This window comes from Durio zibethinus, chromosome 3 (assembly GCF_047325235.1).
Source record: "Durio zibethinus cultivar Kanyao isolate XHJ-2024 chromosome 3, ASM4732523v1, whole genome shotgun sequence".
Classification (NCBI taxonomy): Eukaryota; Viridiplantae; Streptophyta; class Magnoliopsida; order Malvales; family Malvaceae; genus Durio; species Durio zibethinus.
In genome coordinates, this window is record NC_143164.1 from 33393187 (window position 1) to 33405295 (window position 12109).

Sequence of the window (12109 nt, forward strand, 5' to 3'; positions counted from 1 at the left end):
CACTGAAATAAAATAAGTGGAATTTCATTCGCTCAACATTTTTGCCTCTACACAAAATAAATAGCCAAATAATGGGGCATTCCGAGAATTGAACTCGGGACCTCTCGCACCCTAAGCGAGAATCATACCACTAGACCAAATGCCCTAGTTGATTAACATCGGTCAGGAATTTATACTTATATTAAGAAATGTGATGCACTCCACAGTTCTTCTAAATTGTTCCCCACTCGACCAAATTTGTTCATTTCCCCTCCAAAACTAAAAAAAATTCAGCACTGTTTTTGTTGCATAAAATCTGGTTTGATATCACCCTTTTAGTTTTAGCTTTGACAATACAAAGCTATTATCCATTCAACACCAAAAAACTTGCTGCAATTTATTTACACAGTAAAAATCCCAATACAAAAGCTGAATAAAATATCATCCTCAGACTCTGAGGAATGCCTGCAGGCTCTGATTGCCTGTAAAAGGAGTATGATCATGGTAAAAGTTACCGAAGAGATATAGAATCTTCATTCATTAGGTCTAGTTTCAAAAGGATATAAGGTAGGATCCCTCATTATGAGAATAATGCAATCATAAAAGAACAGCAAAAACAATCATGGTACTGTTAGGTACTCCCATGATATCTTCATTTTGTAACAATGCAAACCTTTTAATATGGAAGAACGTTTATAAGCATATAAACTGAAAAAAAAAAAAAAAAAAAAAAAAAAAAAAAAAAAAAACTGAAGAAGGATGACATATTTGCATTAATTTGGCACAATTCAAATTGTGTCAACCAACCATTGCCTAATTCCAAATGGTGAAATGATAAGCCTGTTGGATTAAACTTGAATTTCAGCATGCCTTAAAACATTTTGAAACCAGATTTTGTTTGCAAAGTTTATATACTTCCGGGAAGACAAATTCGCCAAAAAGACAATGTCAAAACACAATGATTCAACTTCTTTGTCTTTTATCAAGTTATCACATTCTCCATATGCTTCAAGTCTAATACACAAACTCCCCTTCTAAAAAATATTACCATACACCCTTGATAATTGGAAAGCTTCATGTTCAATAAAATACATGGGCTTACTTAATCTCTTACTTAAGATATGGAAGCAAAGCATGCGAGTTTAACCAGATTAATGATTAGCTTCTGGCGTAGCCATTATGGGTGCTCCAATAGAAGAAGTGGGTGTCATTGCAGCTCCAGGAACTGTTGTTGGGGGGAGCCAATGTAGGAGGCCATGGAAGGCCATTTACTTGACCAGGCAAGGAAGGAGCACCAGGTGGTCCCATCATTGGTGGCATGACTGGAACAGGAATATAACCTGGTAATGTCACCGAAAAAAGAAACAAAAAATATTCAATTCCATCTTATGTGCGTAATTGAGATTACCATATAAAACAATAGCTTTATGGTAACAAAACAAGTATGCAAAAATTCTGAATTCACTATCACCACTTAAATTCGTGGTTGAATATGTTTATTAACCAAATACCCAAACCTCATACTAGCAACAATATGAATAATGCTGATACGTATCGAATCTTACCTGGAGCACCTGGAACTGGTCTTGGCAGAACAGGAGGCCTAATTCCTGGGACCATTAGTTGATTTACAGGTAACGGTGCAGCCCCTGGAATGGGCATAATATGTGTTGGAAGCACAGGAAGTCGGGGCCTCTGAGCCATTAGATGTTGATTAAAAGCAGCTCCAACCTGCTGGAAAACAGCAGCTTGGCCAAGATGTTCCTTGATCCTTTGGTCGATTAAGCTCTGGGTCAGTTGCTGCTCAAATTGCTGATAGTAAGTTCTAACATTTGCCTGAAATTACACACAGAATTAGCCAAAAAAGGCATAACTCACAAGATAAATGAATGAAAAGAGAAAAACTCTATAATCACCTTGTGTTTCTAACCTGCATTGTGTTGTTTTCTAACTGATGGCTGAAATTCAAAAAAAAAAAAAAAAACCATTTCAGCAATTATTCTAAATGCAACGACCCAAACTAATAACGTTACACAATTTTCGAAAAATTCAATCAAAAGTCTGTTTAGATTCTAAATATGAAAGGACTGTAGTAAACATGAACAGAGTGACGAGGGAAAAGGAAATATCAAAAAAAAAAAAAAAGAATCAGGGAATTTACAGAGTCGTGGGTCAAATAAGTGTCGCAATAATCACAGTAATACCTGTAAATTTGAATCCAAATAAACATATCCATAAAATGTTAATAAAAATTTTTATTGAGAATGTTAATTTCTTTTAAGATTGAATAAATTCGCAAAGATCCGTACCGAGGCATTGTGAAAAATCTCACAATCAAAGCTGGCTGCAGATCGTAAAACCTCAGAGAGTGCGCACCGGAGGGCTGTATAGAGCAAAAGCCCTACCTCAAGGACAAGGAAAAAGGAGGAGAAAAGAGGGTTTTGCCTGCTTCCAAGTAATTTTAAGACCTTGAAGTGAAGCGCGAACTTAAGTGTGAGATGCCACGTATTCATATTTTGTTTTTATGAAATTACAAATAAAATGATAATTAACTAATTAATAAATTAAAATATAATAATATAATTAAATTCACACGCATGGGACTTGCTTTAGAATTTCAAGGTTTTAAACTTTTTACTTATCATTAAATTAAAATTTTTATATTTATTTATTTTGTGTTAAATATATATAAAATATAAAAATTATCATATTATAATTTAATAAATTAAATACGAGATATATTTTTATTAAATTTATATTTTTTGTTAAAATTTTAAATAATATTATTTTAATATATTTTAATATTATTTTTATTATATTATTATATCATATTTAAAATTATCATATTTAATTAAATAATTTTATTAATGCATTATCTTTTCCGTGAATTATATTCATAGTGCATTATTTTTTCCGTGAATTATATTCATTAATCATTATTATAATCCTTCCATAATTAAGTGAACAATTTTAAATACAGTTATTTATGTTTGGTTAAGATATCTTATGTAAATTTTTACTCATTTCCTTTTTTTAATACATATTTATGAATATAAACAAATAAAATATTTGATAAATAATTTAATTTTTATTTATTTATTAAATTTAATTAAAAATCACAAACAAACTTCAAAATTTATTAATTAAATAAACATATCACATATATTATAAATAATTTGTGAACAAATTTAATTTTTATTTATTTATTAAATTTAAAAAATCATGAATAAATTTTAAAATATAAATTAAATGAATATATCATGTATATTGCAAAGTTTGTTCGATTAGTTAAACCCTACACATGTTTAAAATTTTTAATTAATTAATTTATCCTTTCAATATTATTTAAAAAAATTTGTATATTTTTTTAATCTGATGGTTAAATAAAATATATATATATAATAAATTTATTATTCATTTTTCCCCAAAAGTCCAAATAACATGCTGCAGCTACCAATCGCGCTCGGCAACCCGACTTTTACTTCTTGGTAAGCCAATTAGAATTACAAACCAAAACGTTCCAAGAAGACGGCGCCGTTTAAACCGACCATTTTAAGACACAAACTGAACTCCATAACAAATCCTTCAATCGAGCGCTCTCTTATGCCCCTTTTGCAGTTTTGCCCTGAAAACAAAACGGTCGGAAGAAAGTGAAACAAGAAAGGAAGAGAAAAAGTCAAATGGACGGCAATTCGGCTTCTTCAAATTCCTCGCTTTCTGGTCGGTTTCTCGTGTCCTTAGATCTTATCCTCTGTTTGGTTGCCAAGTAAACGAAAAGAAAGCTAAGGAAAATGCCAATGATAAGTACAAATTCGTAAATTTTCTTTCGTGTCGGGTTGAGTTTTGAAATTTTTTATTTTCCATGGCAGGGGCGTTTAAAGTTAACGAGAAGCGAAGTTGGGCAACGTCTCCGTCGGGTGCCCTTTATCACTTTGGTACAAGTGGGATCTCGGTTGCAGTTGCCACCGGCCTCACGCATCCTCTAGGTGCACTTTTTTCTTTTTTCTTTTTTTCCTTTACTTGATTTATCTCAAAAGTGTTATATATGCTTCTCGCGATTGATCACGTAATAATTAATCTTGTTTTTTTATCTAAAAAAAAAAAACTAACGAATAAATCAAATCTGGTTCTTGGTGGATTGCACGGTGGCAGTTAATAATGTTGTTAAAAAAAGGTCTTTTATTTATTTATTTATTTTGCAATTATTGGGAACTATCAATAAACAAAAAGTCTGAACTTGAAGGCTTTAGTTTGTCCGGTGGATAGAAAAATGGAAAGATAAAAAATTGGAAGAGAAGAAAAATGGAAAGATAGAAATCATATTTTTATTTCCATTGGTGTGGATCCTTGAAAAGATGGAAATTTTGAAGGAAAATGTAATTCTTTCCGTCCATTACTTGATAGAATTGAAAAATGAAAGGAAAGAAAATGAAAATTATATGATTTTATCATTATAACCTTTTGTAAATTAAGATAAATCTAAATACGATGAACAATTTTGTAAATATGCAACACATCCTCAAACCTCTCCCATTTTCTCTCTTTGTTTTTTCCAATTTTGAGTGATTTGTTTTTGTTAATAAGTATGGAAAATTGTAATATTTCCAATTTGCTTTCCTCTCATTTTTGTTTCCTACCAAGCACACGTAAAATTCATTTTCTTTCCACTTTTCCAACTTCTCTATCCATTCTTTCACTTTTCCACTCTAGCACACCCATAGTAAAGTTTTTATTTATTGAGTATATATTTCAAACATGCAGTACAGAAAGACTAATTGGTCATGAAAATGTTATAATTTAAGAGGAACTAAATTGAAATGCTTCAAATTAAATGAAAACTCAAAAGAATAAACAAAAGGGCATGCAGAAAGAAACTTTTTGAAGTAGAATCATTTTGGCATTGTGGAGTGATTCTATAGCTAATTCATTTATCTATGATCGTAGTGCAGATGTTCTTAAAGTTAGGCTGCAAATGCAGCTTGTTGGTCAGAGGGGTCCTTTGATTGGAATGGTATTTGACCAATGCTTTCAGTTTACTTTCCTGATGATGATTATCTGGTTTATCCGATTCTATTGATCTGAAATTTCAACATTTACATGGATGTAAGCAGGGACCATTATTTGTTCAAGTATGGAACAATGAAGGACCAAAGTCTCTATATCTAGGATTGACACCTGCATTGACAAGGTCTCTTCTATATGGAGGTCTCCGTTTAGGCTTGTATGAACCATCAAAATCTGCCTGTGATTGGGCCTTTGGTTGCAACAACATCTTTACTAAGATTGCATCTGGAGCATTTGCTGGTGCCATTTCAACTGCCCTGACCAATCCTGTTGAAGTTCTGAAGGTAGTGTTACATCATTTCATATTCTAATCTTTTAAGCTCATTGTGGATCTAAGAAACAGATTTCTGCCGTCAGGTGCGGTTACAGATGAACTCAGATTTGAGACAAAGAGGGCCAATTGCAGAAATGCGCAGAATTGTCTCCAAAGAGGGAATAGGTGCCCTTTGGAAGGGTGTTGGCCCTGCTACAGCTAGAGCTGCTGCCTTGACTTCTTCACAGCTTGCAACATATGATGAATCCAAGCAGGTCAATTTCTAAGCATGCTGTTTTTCAGTTTGAATATACACGATGTAATTTCCAAAGTTTTTGGATGACTTATTTCGTGTTCGATTTATCATCTAGCTAGAGTGTTTGTTTACATTTTTCCTTTCTTTCCACTTTTAAAGTTTTCTAAGATTCTATTGATGCAGATATTGGTGAAATGGACACCTCTTGAAGAAGGATTTTACCTGCATCTCATGTATGACACTAACCATACCTTTTTTTTCTCCCTTATTGGCCCTTTTTTTGGATGTAAATTGAAGGAATATATATTAAGTTATTCTCTAAAAAATTAACCTGACTATGTAACTTGTTGAAGTTGACATGTCATGGATGAAATTGAAAATTATAGCAAAAATAAACATCTGGAAATAGGAAATATTTCAACTCAAGCAAATTTTTGGTTTGAGAGTGAAGATGAAGGGATTTAAATTGATAGTTTAAACTATCAGCTTAATATTTTAGAATGTGCCATTATGATAGTGAAACTTTTCTTTCTGACATTATTTGTTTCTGGACTTTTGCATCTGTTGAAGCTCAAGTACAATTGCTGGCTTGGTGAGCACCCTTATTACAGCACCCATGGACATGGTTAAAACCCGTCTTATGTTGCAACGAGAAAGTATTGGGCACTATAAAAATGGATTTCATTGTGCATATCAGGTATTGAACGGATTTTATTTTTTTGTGCCTTTTTATGTATTCCCTTCATCATTGTTGCTATAAGTTGTTCATTTCGTCATTTCCAGTTTTTTTTTTTCTTTTTGTACTTTTAATTATCTTTTACTTCTATTAGTTTTCTTTGGTGCCCTGGATTAAATACATGATTTTATGCTCACCAGAACTATATAGCAAGGAACGTTGGGACCAAAATGTCAGTCAGCTTAAGTAGCCCAAGAGAACAATAAATTAATGCCCTTCTGCTCTTCTTTTAATATGCTTATAGTCTGGTTCATATTATCCAGAATTTATGCCTTATTAGATTGAAGATTCTCAACTGCTATGCCACCAAGTTTGGTCTCTTGTCGTTGTCACGGCTTTCGACTATTTCATTTACACATTTGTTAGTTAAATGCTAATACACTAGGGCTTCCTGGACATTCTATTTGTATTAACCGTAAGGACTGAGATTGGACAGTTTGGCATTGCTGAGAGCTTCTGCCAAAAAAAAAAAAAAAGAATGGCTAAGAATCATCATGTTGTCATCTTAGGTCCTTACATTTTTGGGGGTGGTAGAGGTTATAGATTATAGATTTAACCTCATTTTAGATGTTGGTTGATATGGCCTCCAAAGGTTTGACAAAATTTATTTCCAGGTCATGCTATGTCTTACACAATTGCTTTATTTAAAACTTATAACATGTGGCATACCTTTCAACTATGAATACACAACTAGACTGATTTTCTTTCCAATTCATTTGCATTCCTGGTTTTAGGTTCTGCGTACAGAAGGCCCCAGAGGACTTTATAAAGGGTGAGATTTACAAAAGTTTCCATTCTTTCTTTTTTTTCTCTTTTTTGATGCATGTAGTTTAAATTTGTGGAAAATGGACTTAAATGCATTATCCACACACTATATTTGCCGGAAGCTGTAAAGTTAGTTGCAAGGCATTTATTGTTATTATTTATCTTCATGTTCTGATTTTCAATATCAACTTAAAAGTCCTTATTGCTTGGATATACTTGAGAGGGTCCAAAAATAATAATAATAGTGGACTGGTGAGCTCAGAGAAACTGTAAAGACGGTTACTTCATCCTTTTTCCCAATCAGTGTTAACATATCAATTTCTGGATGTTGGTCTTTAAATTTTCATCAGGGGCTTTGCCATTTTTGCAAGATTGGGTCCACAAACTACAATTATATTTATACTTTGTGAGAAGCTGCGCAAGCTTGTGGGTTTGAATGCAATCTAGTGGTGAGATGGTTCATTTGCAGTTACAATATTAGCTGTCTATTGTGATATGGAAATGCCACGCAGCTGCCCTTATTGCCATCAAGGCCCAATTCGAAGGAAATTATTATTTTAAATAAATTTGTATTCATTCTTTTGGTGATTTAGATCACCACTCAACTATAGGCTACACTTCATCATTCATAAGATGGTCCATTGCTTTGGAGTTGTTGTTGTAGCCTTATTCATTATTTTTCCCATCATTTTTTGGGGGTTTGGCGCATAACACGAAGCCAAATTTGGTGTTGTTGTCAACTATTATCTAACATTTTTGTACTATTTGTTTTTTTATAAATAAAAGGGTTTACTTATAGCTGTGGGAATTGATGAAAGATTGGCATTATTGTCAGTATTTGTCCATGTTGGTGTTTTAGCTCCCTTGTCTTTTTGGTTTCTGAATATTTAAGCTCTTTTACAAGGAATGATTGATGATTATACTTTATGATTCTGACATAATTTCAAGGTGAATTGCAGGGCTGTAATGAAGAAGCCGGAAACCAGATGTGTTGGTGCATGTTTTGACTGGCACTCCCTTGATTTAAAAGGTAGGTTTCGGTACAACTAACTCTCATTTGACTGAGAATTTTGGTTCTTAAAGAAAATGATAACAGTTTAGATGAGATTGAATTTAATTTAATTTTTTTTAAATATATAAAATATTATAAATGTATAAATTTCAATTCAAATTTAAAAACTACAATTTTAAATTAATTTGTATTTTTATTTTTTGATTTTTTTTCCCCTAATCATCCACCTATTATTATGAAACATATGATTGCATTTGCCTCCAATCTTAATATCACTAAATTTCTTTATTACTATATATAACTTGTTTGTCATATCATTCCCTCACATTTCACATCCACCCTATGATTATTCTCGATACGCTTTTGCCACTCGCAACATCCTCGATGTACCCTACCCAGTCCCGCTACTTAATTAGCAAATTATTTTTTTAATGCTATTAACGGATATATTTTCAAATTTTACCTAAATATTTTTCAAACGCTTTTGAAACTGTATTTTCTAGTTGATTTTATATATTCAAAATTTATATTTTTTTCACTAAAATCAAGTTTTGATTGACAAAAAAATAATTCCAATCCATATTGATAACAAATTATCCTTTTATTGTTCTTTTCAAACATATTAATAAACCCATGAAATTGATTGTTTTTTTGTTTAGATTGGACTTTAGATTTTACAAATTGAATTGAATGGCCCCGATCTGTTTTATTATATATGTTAGGTCCTTTTTCTTTTTTTAGTAATATTAATTTAGTGTTGTAGTTTCAACAAAAAATCGTCCGTGTCAAGTGAACAATTGATACAAGCTGTCGTCCATCTTTATGTGAACAATTGATACAAGCCATGATTAGGGATGGCGAAAGATTGAGTTGAGATTGATATTTGTTTCATTCTACTTTAATCCGAACTTTTAATATTTATACTTGATTTCAATTCAATATTAAAAATATTATATTTTTTAATAGTTTTGTATATTTATAAATTGAAATTAATTTTATAATTTTAATTTAATATAATACTTATAAGATACTATTTTTTAATATACATTATATTTTAATTATATAAAAATATAATATATTTATTAAATTAATACCTTAAATTAAATTATGAAATAATAAAAATATATTTTTTATATATATACTAAGATCATGTCAAGACAATGTATTTTAAAACCTGACTTCAAACTGAAAAAAATCCGATTTCATATTCTTTTAAAAAAAAAAAAAAGACTTATTAAATCGAGACGGATTGAAATTCATTTTATGAATTATTTTATTATTATTAATGGTGACATTTTTTACTCTAATTTTTTAAAGAATAGCCCATAATTTCCATTATTTTTCTCGGTCAATATTCAATCAAGGTCCCAAATGGATAATGAAAATAAAATAATAATGTAGTAAAATTGAATATTATAGTATTAAAATTAAAATTTATAGCGAAGATATGTATTTTAATACAAACACAATGATTAAGTATGGTAATAAATTATCTCACCAAAAACAACCGACTATCACAATTAAAAAACATTTTTATTGTTTAATTTTATACAAAACCAATCATTGACTCATACAAGACACTCAGCTATCCTAAAATTCAATAATTCATTGGATGTTTCCACGGTATTAAAAAACCTCGGAATCAAATTGAACGGTGAAATATTTTTTAAATGCATCTTATAAGACAATTAATTGACTTAAAAATCTTCGGATTCGTCACATTGCGATGAAATCTATGAGGATTCATTTGAATAGTTGATGAAATTGATTTCAATAATATTAAAAATAATAATAGAGATGAATTTATTATTATAGTGATGAGATTAATAATCCATTTGAATGAATTGTGAAATTGATTTTATGATATTAAAAATAGTGGCGGAGGTAAAATTGGTTTCTATAACAATAAGATTAATTATTATAACAATAAAATTAAAATCAATGATAAAATATGTATTTAGATGCAAAAATAGTATTGAAAATGAGGTAAATTATAATAAGAAAAGAAAATAACCATCATAAACATTGTAGATATTAAATTTATCCGATCTTGATTAAATTTGTTATTTTTATTAAATAATAAATAAGATAATAATAATATTATTAAATACAATAATATAAAAATACAAAAATAAAAAAAAATTAAACAAAAAAATAAAAAAGAGAATACTGGTGGCAATGGTGTCTGGCATGGCATCGTTGGCTACCTTACCTATCACTCATACCTTGTTTACCACTATCAGCCCCTGTTCATTACCCTCGTTTAAGCTTCTAACTATCATGTCCTACCACTATCAGATAAGACAAAAAAAAATAAAAGCAGTATGGGAGTCGTGCTTGCACCTCTATGCCGAGCCTTGTGCCATTCATTCTGTCGGATCTCTATAAATAGAGCTCCTGGTTGAACCTAAAAGGAGGACAAAAAAAACAGAGATGGGGAAAACCCTGCAAAAAATAGAAAAAGCTTTCTGCCAGAAAAACACCAAAAAAATACACAAAAAAATAACTCAGTCCCCTAGAACAGGGAACCCAGCGTCGAAAGTTCCTGCACAAAGAAAAAAACAAATTCAGTTTAAAAAAAAAAAAGACTAAAAAAAAGGTTTTACTGAAACTTCAAGAGCAGATTTGGAGAATTTGAGACTTTTTTTGGTGAAATGAAGGCTGGATCTATGTTTAGGGAGTTGAGGAGAATATTTTTGGTGATTTTACCTTTTTTCGATCATCGATGATGGTGGCCTACGACCGGTGACGGCGACGACGGCGACCGGTCGGCCACCTGTGTTTGGCTTAAGAGAAAAAAAAGGGTTTTTTTTTTTTAAAGAGAAAGGAAATGAAATGAAAAAATTTTTTGACTTTTATAAAGCTATTAATAGTCAAAACAACGTCATTTCATTTAAACGCAAAAACGATGTCGTTTTAAGCCTAAAGATCCGTGCGTCAACTCGTCGATTCGACCCGGATTTTGCGCAACCGACCCGACAACCCGACTCATCTTTTAGCCTTAACAGATCCGACTGAATCGGTACCAAACCATCGAATTGACCAAACCCTGTTGAACCGTCGAGCTGACCAGACCTGCGTTAACCGGACATTTGACTGGTCCTGTTCAGGTAAAAAAATTTTTTTTAATTTTTTTAATTTTTATATATTATTTTATTAATATTTATACATATTAAAATATTTTTATTTGTTAGTTTAAATGATGAAATATGTAGTTAAAATTTTTTTCTTCTCTAATTTTATTAATTTTAAAATAAACTTAAAAATAAAAAATAAAGATAAACTTTATAATAATAATTCAAAGTTAATAAAAAATGTAAGAAAAGGAAATTTTTACTCGATGATGAGATTCAAAGGTATTTCGAGTAATGATACTTATGAAATCTTTAGGTAAGAAGATTTTTAAAATACTACTAGCGTATTGGAGTATTTATAAAAAATTTTAATATAATAAAAAAAAATTTTGGTTTTAAAATAATTAATAAATTAATAAATTAAATAATAAAAATATAAAATAAATTAATAAATGAATATTCTCTCATTATCATTATTTGGGCACATTTGTTTGGATTTAAACACTTTACCATGCACTTATTATCAGTCTAATGAAATATGCTATCTTTCATTTGGAAATAATGTATATCAATTCCTTTATTCTCATTTGATATTTTTGTTCACCATACAAATATGAGAAATGTGTGATTGCATTTTGTTTGTTTTGAACTTAAAATGACGAAAAGAAAATATTAAATTTATCCGATCTTGATTAAATTTGTTATTTTTATTAAATAATAAATAAGATAATAATAATATTATTAAATACAATAATATAAAAATACAAAAATATAAAAAAATTAAACAAAAAAATAAAAAAGAGAATACTGTGGCAGTGGTGCCTAGCATGGCATCGTTGGCTACCTTACCTATCACTCATACCTTGTTTACCACTATCAGCCCCTGTTCATTACCCTCGTTTAAGCTTCTAACTATCATGTCCTACCACTATCAGATAAGACAAAAAAAAATAAAAGCAGTATGGGAGTC

At 30.4% G+C, this 12109-nt stretch overlaps 1 protein-coding gene, 1 non-coding gene and 1 pseudogene across 6 annotated transcripts; 1 reads left to right on the forward strand and 2 right to left on the reverse strand.

Moving 5' to 3' along the window:
* Positions 1–73: 73 nt before the first annotated feature.
* TRNAP-AGG (transfer RNA proline (anticodon AGG)) lies at positions 74–145 on the reverse strand. The gene has a single exon. It is a non-coding gene; the product is annotated as a tRNA-Pro (tRNA).
* Positions 146–920: 775 nt separating this feature from the next.
* On the reverse strand, positions 921–2425 carry LOC111283955 (U1 small nuclear ribonucleoprotein C-like; annotated as a pseudogene). Its single transcript, XR_016341009.1, has 4 exons — positions 2289–2425; positions 1910–1937; positions 1545–1815; positions 921–1319 (listed from the first exon to the last, which is right to left on the reverse strand). The product of XR_016341009.1 is annotated as a U1 small nuclear ribonucleoprotein C-like (transcript).
* A 1041-nt stretch (positions 2426–3466) lies between these two features.
* Positions 3467–8129, forward strand: LOC111283846 (uncharacterized). Of its 4 annotated transcripts, none has more exons than XM_022872475.2 (9): positions 3467–3699; positions 3849–3965; positions 4929–4990; positions 5091–5327; positions 5401–5571; positions 5736–5785; positions 6123–6249; positions 7023–7060; positions 7404–7870. In XM_022872475.2, exons 1-9 carry the CDS (start codon positions 3660–3662, stop codon positions 7498–7500), a joined length of 939 nt encoding a protein of 312 aa, XP_022728210.1. In that variant the 5' UTR covers positions 3467–3659; the 3' UTR covers positions 7501–7870. The 4 variants fall into 4 exon arrangements, with proteins under 4 accessions (XP_022728210.1, XP_089614660.1, XP_022728211.1 ...); XM_089758534.1 differs by lacking the exon at positions 7404–7870 and adding an exon at positions 8013–8129 and having other exon boundaries at positions 3544–3699; XM_022872476.2 differs by having other exon boundaries at positions 3544–3699; positions 5413–5571.
* Positions 8130–12109: the final 3980 nt, after the last annotated feature.